This window comes from Muntiacus reevesi, chromosome 9 (genome assembly GCF_963930625.1).
Source record: "Muntiacus reevesi chromosome 9, mMunRee1.1, whole genome shotgun sequence".
In the NCBI taxonomy this organism is placed as follows: domain Eukaryota; kingdom Metazoa; phylum Chordata; class Mammalia; order Artiodactyla; family Cervidae; genus Muntiacus; species Muntiacus reevesi.
In genome coordinates, this window is record NC_089257.1 from 38,858,515 (window position 1) to 38,880,668 (window position 22,154).

A 22,154-nucleotide genomic window follows, 5' to 3' on the forward strand; every position below is an offset into this window, starting at 1 on the left:
TATATCCAGTAGGTGGTATTCTACATAGTCAAGATAATAAGAAAATTCTTTATAAAACTAGATATTTAAAAATGCAGACTATCTGATAATTACCAGTATCTCAAAAGCTAAAATAAAAATACAGAAAATAGAGAAATACTCATTGAATAATATTATTTTGCTTTGAGGAAACCAGAAATGATACTATTCCAAGAAATAAGTAATAATGATAAGAGATATAGTTAATACACCATGTATCTTTTAAGCCAAACCATGCTTTTCTGCTCAGAACAACTCTTGATTTTTACATTCTTAATCTCCTTTGTCCAGAACAGGACCACATTTTAAACCATTATTTGAATAGAGTTCATAATCTAAAGTCACTTTTCTTCACAGGATGTTTTCATTTTAGTATTCATACATAAGCTGCAAAAAAGGCAAATGAAGTCAGTTAAAAGAATCTGTAGCATAATAAATGCCAATTTACAGTAACTATCAACAGACTTCTATACTGAAGCCGAAAAGTTGCTACAGTACAGGTGAGAACTGACATGATTCTTCCATAGACTCAGACTTCATTTAGTAATACTATCATAAGATCCAAAAAGAAACCTTAATGGGTCCTTTCAAAGATGAATAATTTTCCAAACAGTTTTCCTCTGGACGCACAGCCTGTTCATTCCTTCAGTCCTTTTTTAGTTGTTTAGCTTTTGCAATATTTTCTTGACGTTTTTGTTTCTTCTTTTGCTCCTTTTCCCTGGCCTCAATCATCTTGGCCAGTTTCCAAGACAGCACAGCACTTGCTAGAAAAAATGGAGTCAGAGCCAAAATAACTGTTGTAAGGAAGCCATATGTAAGGAAGCCATCCTTTGCAGCCCATTCCACAACATACTCAACCCAAGCCTTTAAGTCATACATCTTCGTGGAGGCCTTGTGCTTGAGTGGTGATCTCTAGTTTTGTCCTGGGATTATCAGCCAGTCACAATTTCAGATGACATTTGGTTGGCTGTCTTCTTCAACTCTACCAATACACTTCTGAGAGAAGGCCTAAATTCTATATATTCCCGTGCACCTCAATTTCGGACCCCAGGTGCAAGCGCCCTCCACACTTTAAATATTATTCTTCTTCCTTGCAAAAAGGATCCACCAGGCATGATCTTCAGATCAGACCCGCACGGCACCTGAAGGTGAGGGTACCTCATAGCCACCCGCACTTTCCTTTCCTGTGTACCCCACCCCCCAACCGCCGCCCACCGCCGCCCTCACCGTTCCTCACCCTACCCGGTGGCCCGCCTCTGAGGCCACGCTTCCCGAACCCTCCGCCTCGGCGAGCGGCGAGCGCGGGCCCGGCGGGGCTCGAACAGCCGGCAGTCCCGGGGAATCGGGAGGTCAGCCCCGCCACACCCTGGGCCGCCGGCGCCGTGGCCTCCTCCGCTGAGCACCGGGGCAAAACCGCGGCACCGACCGCCACCCGCCTCACCTACATCTCGCAGGGGACGACGGGTTCGGACCCCGACTCCTGACTCACCTCCTAACTTGCTTTTTTTTTTTTTATTTGGAGGCTAATTACTTCACAACATTTCAGTGGGTTTTGTCATACATTGACATGAATCAGCCATGGTGTTACATGTATTCCCCATCCCGATCCCCCCTCCCACCTCCCTCTCCACCTTCTAACTTGCTTTTTAAAAGGCCTTTCAGTATTAAAGGTGTGGTGTTTTTGTGATAAGCATAGAATGAACACACACACACACATACACACAAAGTCTCATTCCCTTTAAATGTAACACTTTCAGTCTTCAGGCTATTGGTAGTTATGAGTTTAGAAGGCTAAGGATGCTGATTCCCACTTAGGGCTAAAATTTATTTGTCCTTCTTCTATGAAATTAGAGCTAAGAATAATATTAAGTGCCTTTTTAGTTTGGCTTTGATTGCACCTTCTACATAGAGGCTATTAGCACTGTTGCATAAAACTCTAATGGCTCTTGCCAGAGGGGACTGAATAAGCAGTCAGATGTTGTTGAAGAAGCTCCCTGAACTTTACTTGTTGATTACAGGAAGATTCACTCACCATCTTCATAGATTTCCTACAAACCAGATAGTTTTCTCTAAGAGATCAAAATCTAACAGAGAGAAACTGGAATATTTTTACCAAATTGGCAGCATTTAAAATCAGAATAAACCTCTATATCTCTTTAAAGAAATCTGATATAGGTACCATGGAAATTTGAAATTAAAAAATAGAACCTTAATTTTTGCTGATAATTTTAAATCCATTACTTAAAAAGATATTTAAGGCACAGTCTGTTAGACCTGCAGTCATACTTAGTGGGTACAAAAATGCTTAGTTGTAACTTTTAGAAGTGGAATTATTGTTATTGCTGAAAAATGGATCCTGTCTTTCTTGACCTTCCTTCCTTCTTTTTTGAATGTCCTGAGCTAATGCTTTTTCTGTGTTCGATTACTGCTGAGCACAGCAGAGCTTGTTGCTGGAACCGACTTCAGTATGGACATGTGAATGTTTATAATAAGAAAAGCCAAATTCTCTTCCATGGACTCTATACTTGAAAGCTTTGTTACACTGGGTAACGATATGTCCCCACCCCACCCCTACCCCACCCCCCCACTGTATACTTGACTACTCTATTAAAATATGAAAACATTTTGCTTTACATGTTTAGCTCAGAGCCCACTTTTATTAAATGTAAAGACCAAAATGTCTATGGTTCTTATCCTTACTGTATTTTTTAGAAAACATTTGTAATCTTAAATCAGCTTTAGAGTACAACTTAAAAACCATTTTAAAGCCTACTGAATTGATTTATTAGGAAAACAAAAATAATCAAAATGATATTAGTTTTAGGTAAGCATTGATAAGTACTGATTTCAGTTGCTAAGAACTGAGGCACTTCTTTTAATTTAAAATGGGACCAATGTAATTCTTAAGATTTTTACATGTGCTCAGGCATCATTTCCTCCAGAAAATCTTCCTTAAACCACACATTTGTTCCACTGCCTCTCTACTAGAACCCTGTATAATTAAATCATACTATTACATGCTTGTCTCCAATACTTAGCCAAATTCTTCATGGTTATGTACTCAAATACACGCATATAAACACAGACTCAACCCTTAGCATCATTCTTGGCACAGTGTAGTACCTTAAGAAATACTTTTTTTGAACTGAACTGTTGAATAATTATTTTTAAACTTTTTTTTATTGGAGTGTAGTTGATTAACCGTATTGTGTTAGTTTCAGGTGTACAGCAGAGTGATTCAGTTACACATATACATATATCTATTCTTTTAAAAATTCTTTGCCCATTTAGATTATTAACATAATATTGAGCAGAGTTCGCCTTTGCTATAGAATTAAGTCCTTGTATCATAGTACAAATTACATAGAAAATTCAGGTGCAAAGAAATGTAGCTATCATATGTTAATGTACCATATATCTAAGATCATTCCTGTCAGAGGCTATCTTTGAGCTATAAAAGATCAGACCCCATTCAGTACAACCACTTGTTGTAGTTCAGAAGAGCACTAAACTATTTCCTTTCCACTAATGGTTCTGTATATCCAGCAAGTGTGTATTAACTCTTCCCTAAAATTTCAATGTGAGAAACTTTCAGATTGCCTATATCTGGAATAATGCTTCCTGAATTAAAACTAAAGCTTCATATTCTTCATGCTAAGTACTTTCTGGCATTTCAATACTTCAGTCTCAAAAGTGCACTCAAAAGATGATATTTAAATAACACAATCAAAAGATGAATGTGGGAAATTCTAGATTCCATTCTAAATTGGAATGCCAAAAATTCTTCTATTTTCAATAGTCCTATTTACTGACATGTATATTTTTCTGGTTTATGTACCTAAAGATCTGAATTTCAGTCATGTTAATAGTTTCTCCCAGAAGCCTTTCTGTGTCCTCCTTCAGTTTTTTGTCCCTTCACATCTTCTTGCTTCCAGCTATGAAACTATGCCCAGATCATCACTTCCTTTTGGCCATCAGGACCACAGTCGAGGAAGAACCCCATTTTACTATGGGAGTGGTACAGTTGGTAAACAAAAACCTGCTATTTAACTAAGCAGGAGGCATGCCCTATAGAGTAAAAACTGAAAGAGTGATGAAACGTTTTACCTTTGAATAATTTAGGATCCTGTTTTTCATGGGCAAAAATTCCTGTAGGCAGGCTTTTAGATTATTTTGATTACATTGTTACATAAATATGTATAAAAAAGCCTAGGTTAAAAATGTATGCTTATGGCTTTTATACAAGTATAAAACCAAAACAGTTATTTAATCACAAGCAAATCTATAAAATCAGTAAAATTCAAATTGACAAAATGAATTAAATATAATAGCTGATAATGATCCATTGACCCTAAATTGCTCCTTGAAATGTAAATTATGATATTCTCCTCAGGGTCGAGTTCTCGGTGCCTATACTACCTTATACCTACAATGACTCTGTTCTCTTTGTTAGTATAGCATCCACTGATGTCATTTTATCTTCACTGTGTTTCAACTATGTCATTTATATTTTCAGTTTACTGTCATTTTAAGTTCAGGATCTATTCTCATTAACCTAGGACCACTGGAGTAAAACTGCTAGGCCCACTGTTGGTAAACATGAGTATTGGCACAGAAATCACATGGCAATACTCCAATAAAGATGATCATCTGTATAATCCTGGGTTAAATAATATCCTTTAAAATGATTTATTAAAATGAAAAGAAAAAATGTATATTCTCACAGATAGTTTGTGGACAGCAAAAATTACACAATTATATCCCCAGCTTCCATTATAAGGAAATCTACTTTAATTATTTTTGCCTGTAAGTATATATTTGAATGACAAAATAGGTTTGAGAGTGGGGTGGGGCAAAAGAGATTTCCTAAAGTGTATACTCAGGCCAGTATAGTCTTGGTGTGAGTCCCTTGAAGTATGCTGCTTTAATTTACTGACCTTTGTCACATAATTTTACGTGATTGCTAATTCTGGTGTGTTTATTAAAAATGAAGATCATTTAGCAGAAGGGTGAGATGGAAAGTAATGAATGTCTGAGGGACTAAAATTCATGGATATTTAAAAGACAGTCGAGGTGATATATATTAAAGCTTTTAAAATCTAGTATTTGTGGAGTGCATGAAGTTCATTGCAAAGTTTTGAGATTCCCCAGAGCACAGAGATAAAACATGGTCACTAAATAAACAAATAGCAGCAGCAAAACAAATCCTAGGGGAGACGGGAATCTAATTTCTGGGTTTCCCAGGTGGCACTAGTGGTAAAGAACCTGCCTGCCTATGCAGGAGACATAAGAGACACAGGTTCAATCCCTGGGTCAGGAAGATCCTCTGAAGAAGGGCATGGCAACCCACTCACGTATCCTTCCCTGGAGAATCCCATGGACAGAGGAACCTGGTGGACTACAACCCATAGGGTCACGAAGAGTTGGACACGACTGAAGCAACTTAGTGCAGGACAGAATTGTCACATTATCTTTTAAATGTCCTATTCTTAACCAAAAACTAGACATATAAAGAAACAAGACGATATAGCCCATTCACAGAAACAAAAGGAGTCAATAGAAACTGACCTCAAGAAAACCCATACATTGAACTTACTAGACAAAGATTTTATTTAATCACACCTTTATGAGCGAAGATCATAAATATGATTAAAGAGCTTGATGAAACCATGTCCAAAGAGATAAAAGTATGAGAACAATGTTTTACCAAAGGGAGAATATGAACAAAGAGACAAATTATAAAAGGGAACCAAATAGAAATTCTGAAGTTGAGAAGTGCAGTAACTAAAACTAAAATACACTGAAGGACTTGGCAATAAAGCTGAACCAGCAAAAGAAAAAATCTGTGAACTTAAAGATCAGACAGTTGAGATGATCCAGTCTGCAAAAGGAGTAGATAATTTAAGTCTGATTTAAAAAACAGTGCATAAGGCAATCATTGTAAAGTGTTGATGGACTTATACTGTATGAAGATATATCTCTATAATAATAGAACAGAAGAGGGAGAGTAAGTAGAGCTATAAAGGGACATAGTTTTTGTATTCTGTTGAAATTAAGCTTGCATTAATCCAAACCAGTTTGCTTAAATTAAGATGTTAACTGTAATCTTCAGGCAACCACTACAAAAATCTTAAAAAGATCTAGTAAAAGAAACAAGGGACTTAAAAGAGTAGACTATTTTACAGCCTTCGTTGGGAGATTCTATTCTTATCTCTCTATAGATGGGGAAACTGAGGCTTAGAGAGGTTATACAGCTTAAGTACATATTAGAATCAAGACTCAAAATCAAATCTTTCATCAAAATCCTTTATTATAGGTCCTCTATGGGAAATAGGTGAAATTCTTGGGTAGAATATAGAAATATTTAAGCTTTATTATTTTAGTAACCATCTTTTGTAAGTACCATGCTCTCTGATCTCTATCAGATCAGAAATTTAATGCTCAAGAGGGTTCAGTGTTTCCCCCAAGTTTCATTGCCAGCTAAGTGATAGATCTGAGATTTGAATGCAACTGTATGTGGTTCAAGACTTTCTATTGGACCATGCTGCTTTGAGGTTGCAACCCAAATGTTGAGATGGTTTTAGCACATTCACAACTAGATGACACATGCTTATAAGTAACTCAAGAGGACGATACAGACTTTATAGAAAAGCCTTATCAAATTTTCCTTTCCTGGCTTTGTAATTCACAGATAGAAACTTTGTTTTCCTTTTCATGGAACCTGAAGTAACTCAGTGCTTTTAAATAAAATAACCAAGTAAAAATTTAGGTGACATGTTTCTAATTTTACTTTATATCACTGACAAGTTCAACCATATATTAAAGATATTTATAGTGATGCAAATTTAACTCAGAACTTGCTTTGATCTCTTTAAATTTGTAAAAATCTACTTTCTCTTTGCCTCCTAGTTAAGTGCAGCTTAAAGTCTTCTCAGAAAGATACAACATATGCAGGCAGGCAATCAATATTGTTTTGCATCAGTAAAAGAGGACTGTAGAATTTCATAATTTAATTTTAAGACAGCTCTTATTTATCATCATCTTGATATTTATATTCCTGACTTTTACCAAAGACTATTCAGAATGCCCGTTGCTCTCAGAAAAAGAAGAGTTTGCTTTTTCTAGGCTGTATTAAGGAAACTCAAGAGATTTCAGCATAACTCTGTTACTGCAAAAACTCTGCACTTCCTGGATCTAAATAAGGAGGCCACTGTTTCAGGTTCTTACTTTAGGGGAAATTGCATCAAATGCTTAGAAAAATGACACATTTTCTTTCTCCTGACTCCAAACTCATCATAATTTCCCTCTTCAAACAAGTTCCAAGAATTTATACTTTCCTATAAAATAAATGTTATTGGAACACCCTAGAATTCTAAGCTTCTGAATTTGTCTTTAGGATATCCCAATTTTCCTTTACTATTTTGAGTATTTACTACTGTGAGTTTTGGTTCCAAACTCAACTGATTTTAGAGATCAAGTTGATCAAATGAATAGAGAGTGGAAGTAATATATAAAAGAGTACTGTAATATATAAGGAACATACATACATACATATATATATATATATATATAAAATATAAGTAATATATAAGGAATCTGGAAAGAATATGGATATTCAAAGGCATTCAGAAGCCTTTCAGCTTTTTCGAACAATTAAAACAAAGGCCCCATGGTTTCTCAATTTAGATATTACAGATTTCTTCCCATAGTAATTGGTACCAAGTAATCAAAAACAAAATTTGTGTTTAAAAGTTAGATTTGAGTGAGTTCCCTACCAAATTTTTGCATGGTGGAGACCACTGAGAATCTCATACTGCCAGATTAACTCATATTTGTATAAACCTTAAAAGAATGCTTCTCCTGACATTTCTGAGCATATATATGAATTCTAATATATCATTGATTATGAAATTTATGACTGTGCATACAGATCTCTATAGGAATAGAAGTTTGTGCACATCTACTGGTTTGAAATTGACCAAACACGTATACTTAGAGAACATTCTTGTGCCTTGCTCATGTAAATGCTAGACAGGGCTCAGATGCATCTTTATCATGCATGTCCTTGTCAAACTATTATAGTTGTGATACTTTTATAATTTATTGTAAGCTTTAAAAGTTTTTACCTTACTTTAAGTTTATAAAAAAATACATGTAGCTTGTGGGTTGTATCTGTGATTTGGCTTTGAAATTAAAATTGTCTATTTCAAGCTTTTCAGTTCAGTTCAATCGCTCAGTCATGTCCGACTCTTTGCGACCCCATCAGTCGCAGCATGCAAGGCCTCCCTGTCCATCACAAACCCCCAGAGTTTACTCAAACTCATGCCCATCGAGTCGGTGATGCCATCCAGCCGTCTTATCTTCTGTCGTCCCCTTCTCCTCCTGCCCCCAATCCCTCCCAGCATCAGGGTCTTTTCCAATGAGTCAACTCTTCGCATGAGGTTGCCAAAGTATTGGAGTTTCAGCTTCAGCATCAGTCCTTCCAATGAACACCCAGGACTTATCTCCTTCAGGATGGACTGGTTGGATCTCCTTGCAGTCCAAGGGACTCTCGAGAGCCTTCTCCAACACCACAGTTCAAAAGCATCAATTTTTCGGTGCTCAGCTTTCTTCACAGTCCAACTCTCACATCCATACATGACCACTGGAAAAACCATAGCCTTGACCAGACGGACCTTTGTTGGCAAAGTAATGTCTCTGCTTTTTAACATTGTACAGGAGACAGGGATCATTGTACAGAAGACAGGGATCATGACCATCCCCATGGAAAAGAAATGCAAAAAGGCAAAGTGGTTGTCTGAGGAGGCCTTACAAATAGCTGTGAAAAGAGGAGAAGCAAAAAGCAAAGGAGAAAAGGAAAAATTTCAAGCTTTTAGATCTGTTTAATTGAAAAGAAGCAGGAATAGTAAGGCAGGCTGTTAAATTATTATCACTTGCAGCTAGTGATCTGTATGAATCAAGGGTGACAAGAGTGGAAGTTGCAAAAGCGGACCCCAATTATAAGAGAGGGAAGGCACTGAAGATTTACTTTGAGAGTGAAGTAGATATAATCAGGCATTTACTTTATCTTAATTGGGTCAGCTTTATTCTGATGAAAAAATAAACATGTAACATGTAATTTACAGACTTAAATTTTAACCAGACACTATTTCCCTTCTCTGTGCTTCACACCTACGTATCATACTGTCTCTTGAGCTAAACTGTTCTCATCTCCAGCTTCGCTTCTTCTTGGGTTCTTGATGCAGTGTATAATATCCACTCAACTGCCTGGATCAGACACTTGGAAATAAAGGTTTACTTTCCCCTCTGCCTTTGTTTCAGCATCTAGTTAACCACTAAATCTTGTTGATTTCATTTCTTACTTATCTACTGCCCTCCAGACATCCTGGGTTATTGCAGCAGTCTCCTGTTGCCCTGTATCTTGCCAACCCATTTCTACAGTGCAGCTAGGAGAAGGCTTCCAAACCACATATTTTACTTGACTGCTGGACTATGTTCATTAATGATTCGTTGCATTTAAACTAAAGTACAAGCAAAACAAAACAAAAAATCTTTTGACTGCATGATCTGGACAGGGCTTACCTCTTGGTTCTTCATTTATTCTCCCCATTTCTCTTCCCTGTTATCCCAACAACGTTCATCTTTTAGTTCTTCCAATATTCCTCTTTTGCCTCTAGGTTTTCACAGAGGCTTTTCTTCTTTCTTGACTTCTATCTATCCCTCTCCTCCTTGGTTTTGCTAACTGTTGCTTATTAAGATTTTCACTTAATCATTATCTCTTCTGGACAGCTCTCTTGTCTTTTTGCATCATAACTCCTAATGATAACATAAAATCTTAGCATAAAATAGGCACTTATAATGCCTGTTTTTCTGTCTTTCCTTTTGGTTTGTTAAGTTCTGTGAAAGGACGGATCTTGTCTGTTCACCACTGTGTCTTCTGTGCTGAGTTCAGAGTTTGACATACTGGTAGTACTTAATATGTATCTGTTAAACAAATAATATGCCAGTCAGAATTCACATGCTTTAAAAAAAAAAAAAGTGAGGCCACACTCAAGTCCCATAAGAGAAAAGTAAGCCTAATGATGTTACATAACACTGGTAAAAATTTGTATAAGCTGGAAAAGAAATTAATTTCACAAAACTTTGTCTAATGCAGTAGTTCCAAATCTTTTTAGTAGTGGCATTTTTTATGTGGAATCCCAAGACATAAAACATACATGACTGTGCATGCCTTCTCTCCCTCAAATCCTGTTCTGTTGACCACAGGGATAAACTTACAGGCCAAGTAGGTATGCAAGAGAGAGCATCACACCCCTGCCCCTTGCTCAGGGTTATTGGGCAGATTTTGGCACTTGACCTAAATTAGGTCATCCCTGGGATGGAAGGTGAAAGATAAGTTGAAAATGGCCTATTCTTCCCACCAGGAGACTCAGACCAACTCACAGGGAAAAGCAGTGATGAGAAACTTGGCAGAGTAAAGCTAGGAATGAGGATCAGAGGAGAGGGGCAGAGACTGTCCTTGAATTGGGTAGTTCCTGAGCAGACATCACCCTGTCCTTGTGATTTGTTTAACCTGAGCCAACAAACTCCCATTTTGTGCAAATTACTTTGAGTTGAATATTTGTTATCTGCAGTTAAGAGACTCCTTACTAAAGGGTTATGGATGGTAATTGTAGCTTATATCAGCCCTTCCAATAGGCAATTTAGAAGCATCCTCCTAACTGCAGTGTGGAAATGAGTTGGTGGGAGGGACAACTGTATGCTGAGCAATAGGAGATTGCAGCAATAATCCAAATGATATAGTTACTAAGTACTATGATTGATAGCGATAAAGTCCTCTATTGTGATAAGGATAAGTACTATGATAGAAAAGTTTGTATAAAGCATTTTCAAGCCCTCTCCTTTGTTTCTCATTATTTCATTCTGTTTTAGGGAACTAATTCTTTTTAATTATTGGATTTTTATCAAAGTCCATATATGCTGTCTACCTACTAAACACAAACCAGGTTGAGACAATGCTACCCAGAATTGCTTTGAACTTCATCTCTCAGCGTCATCACTGGTTCAAACAATTGCAGTTAACTTGAGGTGGGGGCAGAGCCAGTCAGTAATCATCCACTTCTTTTGCTTTGAATTCTAATCATTTCTTAATTTTTGTACCTCCTGCATTAACTTTATGAACATGAACAATAACACACCTAGGTCAGAAGGCCTCCAGCTATCTTATTCTTATCAACCAGGAAAATTGGTACATGGGTAAGTTAATGAATTCTGTAACCCTATAAAATTTGGGGAATTCTGGTGGGATTCCCAGAATTCTGAATATTCTCATCATGTTCTGAGGAATATGATGTTATGATGAAAGAAATATTTTAAGATTAATCTCTGTCTGCTAGAAGAGACTTCCAATCACTTGACCCACCTCTTACCTAATGTAAATTCATTAAGCCTCATTTGAATTGCTGAAGCCAAGAGATGCCTTTACTGTGTTTGGTACATGATTAATGGTACATTTTTCTCTTAACTGGAATATAGTGGGAATAGCTTGCCTGTGGGGCTTCCGAGGTGGCACAATGGTAAGGAATTAGCCTGCCAATGTGGGAGATGCAAGACACTCAGGTTCAGTCTCTGGGTTGGGAAGATCCCCTGGACTAGGAAATGGCAAACCACTCCAGTATTCTTGCCGAAAAATTCCACGGACAGAGGAGCCTGGCAGGCTATAGTCTATAGGGTCAAAGAGTTGAACACAAGTGAGCAACTCTTTGTGTGTCCACATGGGCGCGCACACACACACAAGAGCTTACCTGTAAGCTCTCTAATTCAGGGCATTTTTGTTGCTATATTAAACTCTAGAGTAAATCATTCTTTCATTTATTCTATAAATTATCTTTGAGCATCTGCTATCTGCCAGGCTCTGTGCCTGAAAAAGACTTAATCCATGACTTGCAGTAATACCCATGCAATATAAAAATTACAGAAACACTAAGGAGGAACTGGTTAAATCAGTTTTGTAAAGCATTTGCAACATTAGTAAGCCATTAATAAATATTAGTTGCCTGTTTGCCATCATTATTACTATTTGAGTAGGTGAGAAAAGGGAAATGACATTGCAGTCCAAGAGAATAACTTACTTGGAAGCGTGATAGTAAATGTCATTTTCCAAAATGACTTGTGGTTGGGATATGAGTACAGTATAGACAACAGTGATGAGAGATGATACTGATGAGAGGTAGTTTGGGACTGGATTATAAAGGATCTTAGATACCAGCTAAATAATTTTAACTTTTCAAAATGTATAATGGGCGCATAAAAATTTTTTTTGGATAGCACCCTTTTTTCTTTCTAGTCTGATGTTCACATTTTCTTTTTTTATGAAAATTTCCCATATACACCAAAGTAAAAATAGTAATATAATGACCCCCATGTATTCATTACCCAGTTTTAATAATTATCAATATGTAACCAGTCCATTGAAGATTTTTAAGCAAAGCAAAAAAGGAAACTAACACTGTACCATTCCCTTACATTAGTTGATCTTTACAGTGTCCCATGGAGTATGTGGTATTTCCATTTTCCCTGTTTATAGAAGAGAGAACCATCAAAATGATGAAGTAAAAGTTCTGAGATTCTAACCCATATCCAGCTTATTTTCAGAACTCAAGTTCTTTCCCATGCTGCCTTTATAACTCTGACGTAGAGCATGGTTCTCAGTTGAAGACAGATGCTCATCAGCCTACTTGATATATGGGTGCTATTGACCCCATTCTCGATGGACTTCCTACCTCCAGCCACTGTGCTGGAGTCACAGGGTCACCAGGATCTAAGTCTATGTAAATATTCAACCTAATCAGCTAAAATGACTATTTAGTCCAGTGGTTGTCAAAGTATGGTCCCCAGACCACCAGCAGCAAGTTGTTAGAAAATACAAATTTTCAGACCGCACCCCCAACCTACTCAGAACCTCTGGGGGTAGCAACGCATGATGCCTGTATTCCCATTTGCTGTGTTAAATAAAATGCTCCAGTGGTTTCCTGCAAACACAAGGTTATGACCATCTACCAAGAGCATTTCTAAAGCAAAGACCTCATATCAGTTGTATGTTCATTTTTTAACAAGTTCATGAAAAGTAGTCATAAGGTAAGAATTATTATTCAGACTTAACACCAGCAGTCTCTCTGGGGATGTTACATAACCTCATGGAAAGAAATCTTAAGGAATTTGCACTGTCTATATTTACAGTGCTTGCTGGTGCCATCTAGTGGTTTAAGCACAATGGAACGTGTAGTTTTATTACTGCTTTGAGGATATAATTTGTGGTTTTAAGTCAGTTTTCTAGTAAATGTTTAATTGAATAACCAAAGTAAGAAAAAAATAAAGATTTTCCTTACTATAAAACCTCCATTGAGAATTCTTAGATATGGCACCAAAACACAAGCGAAAAAAATAGTTAAATTAGGCCACAACAAAATTTAATACATCAGAGGACACTCTTGATAGAGTGAAAGGGTAGCCCACAAAGTGGGAGACTATATTTGAAAATCATGTATCTAGTAAGGTGTGGTTAGTCGCTCAGTTGTGTCCGACTCTTCGCAACTCTCTGCAACTCTTCGGACTGTAGCCCACTAGGCTCCTCTGTCCATGGAATTTGTCAGGCAAGAACACTGAAGGGGGTTGCCATGACTTCCTCCAGGGGATCTTCCCCACCCAGGGATCGAACCCCTGTCTCTTACTTCTCCTGCATTGACAGGCAGGTTCTTTATCGCTAGTGCCACGTGGGAAGCCCAAATATGTAAATAGTATCCAAATATATAAAGAACTCTTAACAACAAAAAGACAACACCAATTTTAAAAATGAGTGGAAACTGTTATATTTAAAATGGATAACCAATAAGATCCTATCCTATAGCACAGAGCACTCTGCTCAATGTCATGTGGCAGCCTGGATGGAGAGGAGTCTAGGGGAGAATGGATACATGTATATGTATGGTTGAGTCACTTTGCTGTCCACCTGGAACCATCACAACATTGTTAATTGGCTATACTCCAATATAAGATGAAAAGTTTTGAAAAAGTGTGTATAGGACTTGAGTAGACATTTCTTCAAAGAATATATACAAATGGCCAATAAGCACTTGAAAAGACACTCACCACCATTAGTCATTAAAGAAATGCAAAATCAAAACCACAGTGAGCTACCACTAGGACAGCTTGAATAATTAAAAAAACAAAACAAAACAGAGAATAGCAGATGTTGTTGAGATTGTAGAGAAACTAGAACCTTTATATATTGCTGATGGGGACGTAAAACAGTGCAGCCCCTGTGGAAAACAGATTGTTCCTTAAATAGCTAGACATAGAATTTCTATCGGGAGACCCAGCAATTCCACTACTAATTATATACCCAAGAGAATTGGAAACAGGTGTTCAAAGAAAAACTTGTACACATGTCCACAGAGCCTTATTCTTTATAAGTAAAAAGTGGAAACAACCCAAAGATTCACCAACTAATGAATGAATAAACAAAATATGGCATATCCATAAAATGTAATATTTTTCAGCCATAAAGTGAAAGTTGCTCAGTTGTGTCCAACTCTTTGCAACCCCATGGACTGTATACAGTCCATGGAATTCTCCAGGCCAGAATATTAGAGTGGGTAGCCTTTCTCTTCTCGAGGGGATCTTCCCATCCCAGGGGTTGAACCCAAGTCTCCCACATTGCAGGGGGATTCTTTACCAGCTGAGCCACAGGGGAAGCCCAAGAATACCGGAGTGGGTAGCCTATCCCTTCTCCAGGGGATCTTCCCAACCCAGGAATCGAACCAGGATTTCCTGCATTGCAGGTGGATTCTTTACCAACTGAGCTTTCAGGGAAGCCATAAAATGATGTACTAATTCACTGATGAACCTTGAAAATATGTTAACTGACAGAGGATGGCACAAAAAAACCACATATCATGTGATTCTATTTATATGAAATGTCCAGAAGAGGCAAATTCATTGAGTTAGAAAGTAGATTAGTCAAAGATACAGAGAACAGACTTGTGGACATAGTGGGGGAAGGAGAGAGTGGGATGAATGGAGAAAGCAGTATAGCTCTGTATACACTACCATGTATAAAGTAGATAGCTGGTGAGAAGTTGCTATATAACACAGGGAGCCCAGCAAGGTACTCTGTGGTGTTCTAGAGGGTTAGGGTTGGGGAAGGGGAGGGAGACCCAAGAGACAGGTGATACATATCTCTATATGTATGTGGCTGGTTTGAGTTGTTGTAAGACAGAAACCAACAGAACATTTATAATGTTGTAGCAATTTTCCTCCACTTAAAAAAAGAAGAAAGTAGATTAGTGTTTGCCAGAGATGGAGAGAAAGGTAGGAATGGGTGTGACCACTTAATGGGTATGGGATTTCTTTTGGAAGCAATGCACATGCCCTGGAATTAGATAGTAGTGATGGTTGTACAACATTGTGAGTGTTCTGAAAGTCGATGAATTGTACACTTTAAAATAGTTCAATGGTGACTTCAGTGTGTGAATTTCCCCTCATTTTAAGAAGATCTCTGTTGATTTGCGAGACTCCAGAACCTTTATTTTTTTTTATTATTGATGTATTGATGTATTGATGTATTTTCCCATCGTTGTTGCTAATATGTATGTATTCTGTTTGTTCTGCTTTTTTAACCTAAACTTGTTCAATACATTGTTTATCTATCTACACAGTTCCCATGGTTTTTGTTTTAGTGGCTGTGCATATTTTAGTCACTATGTATATCATAACTTAATCATTTCTTAAATGTTTAGTGGTTTTCTCTTTTTTTCAATTTTTAAAGAGCCCTGATCTAAATACTTAAGTAAATAAGAATGTTTAAATTTCTTTATAGATATTGCATTGATGTTTCTTCCCTAAAACAGAATTTCTGACTCTTCTTTTTAATTTTTACTATTTCTATTGTGGTTTTTCTCTGATTGCTATATAGTAAGAATAAATGAATTTAGAATTCTACCAATAATGAATGAGGGAAAATGGAGGAAATTGTTTATAGAATGTCCCTTCTGTTCCAGGCTCTGCGTATGGATCCTTTACATCTATTATTTCATTCAGCTCCCACACCTAATCTTATAAACTGACTAGAGATGTTGACATAGCTAGAAAGCAGATGAGCAAATATCAGAAACCAAACATTTTGTCTTTCAAGTTTTATACTGTCCCCACGTCTTTACCAGTATTGGGCTCTACCTTTTTTGAGTTCCTACTTATTAGAAAAATTCAATATTTTCCCAAGTGATTGTTTAAGATTTTTTTTTTATTGTTTAAGATTTATATTTATTCTTTACTTAGCAACCTACCTATATCTTTTATTTTTTATTAATAGATTTTAAACTGAATTTAGCATTTAAACAGCAAGCATTGTATGTCAGAGCTTTTTCATAATTTTTTTTCTTTTGTTTACTCTTTTACAGGCTCTTGATGGAAATGTGTATGACCACCTTAAGGATTATTTAATAGCCTTCAGCCGGACTGAGCTAGAGACATGCCAAGCTGTGCAGAACACATTCCAGTTTTTATTAGAAACCTCCAGCAAGGCAAGTTACCTTCAGTGCAGTATGTGATATATCCATTTAGAATCAAAAATGTCTTTAGATACAAACAAAATGAAAGCACCAGTGACATTAGAATGCTTTCAAGGGCGAATTTTTTTTAAAACAATATTCCTTCTAACAAAGTTGAAAGGTGTTTCATTCTCCTTGATGAAGGTTAAAAAAGGGAGGTGATGATACAGGCTGTCTCAGGACATCAGTCATTATTAGCATGTCTGTTGCTTTTGAAAAGAGTGGTTTAAAGAACTTTATTTTCCACTCAGATTAATTTTGAATGCACTCAGTTCATAAAACAACAAGGTCATGTGTCAGTGCAAAGAATAATAAAAGGACACAAAAAGGAAAATTTAAATTTTATAATTGATAAACAAATTAATGTCATAATATCTTGCTTTAAACAATTAACCTTGCCTTCTATATGCTGTCATTCTTTGATAGTTATCTTTTCATTCAAGTTTGCTAGCATGTCACACTGTTTACATAGAAAATAAATCAAGTTGTTTTTCTTTAGGATCTGACAGATTAAAATTTTTTGCAGTAGAGAAACTGTCCTTTGGAAGATAAATTGTTCCTGTGGTTAATTAATCTTATTTTCTTTCTGATAAATTAAGTGCACAGTAAATGTTTCCTGACTGAATGCATTTATTAAAATACATTCATTTTATGACTGCTATTTTAAAAGATCAGTTCAATTCTTTTTTTTGGCCAGAGGAGTGGGAACTGGCTAATACCTTAGAAAGTTGTTTGGAAAGGAATCAGGGTATCCATATTACAAGACAGAGGCCAAAGACAGAAAAGAAAAGGGTGCGGTCTGTGTCCCTTTTCTTTTCCTGAATTGCCTCCATGTGTATTTATTATTTTCAGTGTACCATCGCTCCAATTCTATTTTTAGAAAAACATTTAAAATGCTAAGTTCACGTGGAAATACAAACATCACTAGTCTGGTGCTTTGAAATCCTGTTGTATTTTTGTATTCTTATATTTTTATTCCTAGGATTCAATAAAAGATGTAAAAGGATGAACATATAGAAAGGATAAATGGATGGGTAGATGGATAGTTATGTGAAAGAAAATGTAGAAAAATGTTAATTAAAGAGTCTAGGTAGTTTCTGTACAGTTCTTTTTATTTTAATGTGTATACATTTGACATTTTCCATAAGAGAATGTTAGAGGTAGAAGACTATAAAAATGTCTTGGTTTGTTCCTTTTATGAAAAAGTTGATTTTTAACTAGTATTCAGATTGTTTATATATATTGGTCCATTTGGGTTTTCTGTATCTTTTTTAGTGTATTTTGGTAACTTCACTTTCCTAGACAAATTGTCTATTTCATTTATGAAATTTGGTGGCATAAATTTGCATATAAACTTGCTTGCCTCTGTAATTGTCTCCCTTTTTATTTCTGATATTGTTTGTGCTTTCTCTCTTATTTTGATCAGACTTGCCAATCTATTTTTTAATCTTTTCCAAAAGCCATCTCTTGTTCTACTTCTCAGTGTTATTGTTCCATATCTTCTTAATTACTAACTTTATATTCATTATTTCTTTCTACTTTATTGCAGTTAATGTTTTTAGGCTTCTTTTTCTATTAGGTTCTATATTTTCAGTCTTTTGTTTTCAAATAAATCCGCTTGAGCCTAAAAAATTTCTTTCTACTTTAATTGCATCCTGTGATAGGTATGTAGGGCTTTTTTAAATCGCTTCTGCATTTCCCCCCTTCATTAACCCATGAATTATTTAGAAGTTTTTCCAGTTTCCATTTAATGGAGGGAGTATATAGTGGGTGACATTTTTCATTTCTAATTTTATCAGAGAGATTCTCCCCAAATTTTTTTTTAAATCTTTTTCCAAGAATGTTTGAGTACACTGCCTTTAGTTTATAAAAGAGGTAAGCATTTAGTCTTTAAAATGTGCTAATATTTTATATAACAGTTCACAGTTTTCTAGTTTTTAATACATCCTCTAAGGTTGGTATTATCTTGCTCATTCTGCAGAGAGGAAAACAGACCCAGGAAGTTTATGTGATTTGCCTGAGGTCACAAACACACACATAGTGTTTTCCGTGCTCTACTAATATCTATATTATCTCTTTAGCTTATATTATTTTCATAGAAAATGAATTAGAAATGTATAAACTGATTTGGACACATAAAGAGATAAGCTTTTATTTTTCTCTACATTCACTCATATGGGTATCTTACTCCCCAGGGATGAGGAAGAAATAAGATGCTCTTGTGTTTAGAGTGAAAGTGGTAGTAATAAAAATTTAATAAGAATGATGCAACTAGGAGATGTGCCCTTTTATTCCTAGTACCAGAAGAGCTCACACCTAGAAGTTTTATGCCGTGTGCTTTTCTGTTAACAAAGAGCTTATTCTGCTACTTTTGTTATCCTGCTAAAAGCAACCTTGTGATCTGATAATCCAGAAAGAAGTTTAAGCATTTTTTTAATTTTTATTCTACACCATTACTAGCTTTTCTTTGGGGGAAGTTAATTTTCTCCCACATATCTGAATTGTAACTGTACATGCATTTTGGGGGTAATCCATAGACACATTATAATTTTATAATGCCTTCTCTACCTTAAAGGGAGACAGCTGGCCTAAGAACTTCTGTTTAATTTTAATTATTTATGAAAGCTTGCTGTTCTTCTTAATATTTTATGAAATGCTTTGTGCATGTAACTGAAGCAGATATTGTCAGAGAGGTTTTCTCTAGTATAGTCATTCTAAAGGTGGTTCTACTGGCTTTACAGTTTGTTTATGTATACTCGCTTTCTGTCTCTATAAGGAAATTCCTACCAATTAATAATGTAACTCTTTTAACAATTCAAAAATAACAGGATTATTCTATATTTCTTCATAAATTAAATTGTCTAGTATTGTCACTCTTATTACCGTAAAGATGTACCAAAAAAGTAAACTTAATAAAATAAAGGGGAAAATCCCATGATCATCTCAAAAACACAGGAAAAGCATATGACAAAATTCAACACTCTCTTATGATAAAAACGCTCATCAAATTAGGAATAGAAGGGAACTTCCTGAACATGGTAAAAGGCATTTTTAAAAAACCTACAAAACATATCATACTCAGTGTTGAAAGACTGAAAGCTTTCCCCATCTGGAAAAGATGATCAGACAAGGATGCCCACTTTCACCACTACTATTCACCATTGTGGTGAATGAGCTTCCCTTGTGGCTCAGCTGGTAAAGAATCTGCCTGCAATGTGAGAGATCTGGATTCAGTCCCTGGGTTGGGAAAATCCCCTGGAGAAGAGAAAGGCTACCCACTCCAGTATTCTGGCCTAGAGAATTCCATGGACTGTATAGTCCATGGGTCACAAAGAGTTGGACACAACTAAGTGACTTTCACTCATTCACCATTGTACTGAACATCCTGATCTGAGCAATTAGGCAGGAAACAGAAATAGGAGGCAGCAAAATGGAAAAAAAGAAGTAAAAGTATATATTTGCACATGACATGATTGTATATAAAAAACCCTATAGGATCCACAAAAGTCCTGGAGCTAGTAAATGAACTCAGCAAAAGTTGCAAATACAAAATCAATACACAAAATCTATTATGTTTCTATACTTCATCAATGAATGAACTGAAGGAAAACTATGAAAATAATTCCAGTTACAATAGTATTTGAAGAATAAATACCTAGAAATAATTTAACCAAAACCCGAAAGACTTGTACATGGAAAAACTATAAAACATTGCTGAAATTAAAGAAAGTGAAAGTCACTCAGTCGTGTCCGACTGTTTGCGACCCCATGGACTGTAGCCTGCCAGGCTCCTCAGTCCGCGGAATTTTCCAGGCAAGAGTACTGGAGTGGGTCGCCATTTCCTTCTCCAGGGGATCTTCCCAAACTAAGAATCGAACCCAGGTCACCCGCACTATAGGCGGACGCTTTACCGTCTAAGCCACCAGTGAAGACCCAAATAAATGGAAATAATAAATGTTTATGGATTAGAAGATTTCATATCTCTAATATTTCAGTATTCCACAAAGCAGTTTATAGATTCAGTGCAATTCCTGTCAAAATTCCAATGGCATTTTTTGCAGAAATGGAACAGCCAATCCTGAAATTCATGTGGAACTACAAGGGATCCTGAAACCTTGAAAAAGAAAAACAAAATTGGAGGACTCACACATTCCAGTTTTAAAACTTACTACAAAGTTATGGTAATTAAGAGTGTGGTGCTAGCATAAGGCTAGACATGTAAGAATCGAGAGTCCAGAAATAAGCTCAAACATCTGTGGCCAATTGATTTCAACAAGGTTGTCAAGGCCATTTGATAGAGAAAGAATAGTCTCTTCAACAAGAGGTGATAAAACAATAGGATAATCACATGCAAAAGAGTAAAGTTAAACCCCTTCCTCACTCCATGTATAAAAATTAACTCAAAATGGGCCGACAGCCTAAAACTGTAGAATTATAGAAGAAAATACAGAAGTAAATCTTTGTGACCTTGGGTTTGCCAGTGTATTCTTAGAGTTAACTTGAAAGCACAGCAGCAAAAGACGATAGATAACTGAACTTCATCAAATTACAAGTTTTTGTGCATCAAAGAACATTGTGGGAAATGTGAAAAAGCCCATAGAGTGGGAGAAATATTTATAAATCATGTGCCTGATAGGAATTTAATACTCAAAATATATAAATAACTTTTACAAATCAACACATAAAAGACAAATGATCCAATTTAAAAATGGGCAAAGGACTTGAATAGACATTTTTTCCAAGGAAAATGTACACATGAAAAGATCCTAAGCACCATTAGGTATTGGAGAAATGTAAATGAAAACCACAATGAAATACAACTTCCACCTAGTAGGATAGCTTTAATAATTAAAACAACACACATATAAAGCAAGTGTTGGCAGGGATGTGGTAAAATTAGAACTCTTGTACATTGTAGGAATATAAAATGGTGTAGCCACTGTGGAAAACAGTTCAGTAATTCCTCAAAAAGTGAGACACGGAGTTACATATGACAATTCCACTTTTTTGAAAACAAGTGTTTAAACAAAAAAATTGTACAGAAATGTTCACAGCAGTGTTATTCATAGTGAAGTCACTCAGTCATGTCTGACTCTTTGCGACCCCGTGGACTGTAGCCTACCAGGCTCCTCCATCCATGGGATTTTCCAGGCAAGAATACTGTAGTGGGTTGCCATTTCCTTCTCTAGGAGATAATAGCCAATAAATGTAAACACCCTAAATGTCAATCAACTGGTGATTAGATAAATAAAATACAATTTCAATGGAATATTATTTGTTCATAAAAAGGAATGAACTACTGATATATCATACAACACATGTCCCACAGAATTAAAAAAATACAAATAACTATTACCATATAAAAAAGAGGCTTTTATGGGCTAAGTTGTATCCCCTAAAATTCATACATGGAAGTCCTAACCTCTGGTACCTCAGAATGTGACTGTTCTTGGATATCAGGCCTTTAAAGAGATTAAGGTAAAATGAGGTCATATGGATGAGCTCTAATCCAATATGACTGGTGTTCAT

The 22,154-nt window shown here is 36.1% G+C and overlaps 2 protein-coding genes across 3 annotated transcripts in view; one reads left to right on the forward strand and one right to left on the reverse strand.

Moving 5' to 3' along the window:
- The window catches only part of FCHSD2 (FCH and double SH3 domains 2), a 245,329-nt gene that overhangs the window by 160,488 nt on the left and 62,687 nt on the right, over positions 1–22,154 (forward strand). The window contains exon 9 of one of the 2 annotated variants that reach the window (XM_065944798.1): positions 16,476–16,598. The exons of the other annotated variant lie outside the window; for it this stretch is intronic. Coding sequence (XP_065800870.1) covers positions 16,476–16,598 — 123 coding nt within the window. The remainder of the gene's footprint in view (positions 1–16,475; positions 16,599–22,154) is intronic. 2 annotated transcript variants of the gene reach the window in all.
- Positions 664–897, reverse strand: LOC136174024 (small integral membrane protein 15-like). Its single transcript, XM_065943814.1, has one exon. The coding sequence runs from the start codon at positions 895–897 to the stop codon at positions 664–666; it is 234 nt and encodes a 77-aa protein (XP_065799886.1).

What these genes read in the sequence shown, in the direction of transcription:
- LOC136174024 (XM_065943814.1), bottom strand. Translation starts at nt 897, where the DNA reads ATGTATGACTTAAAGGCTTGGGTTGAGTATGTTGTGGAATGGGCTGCA.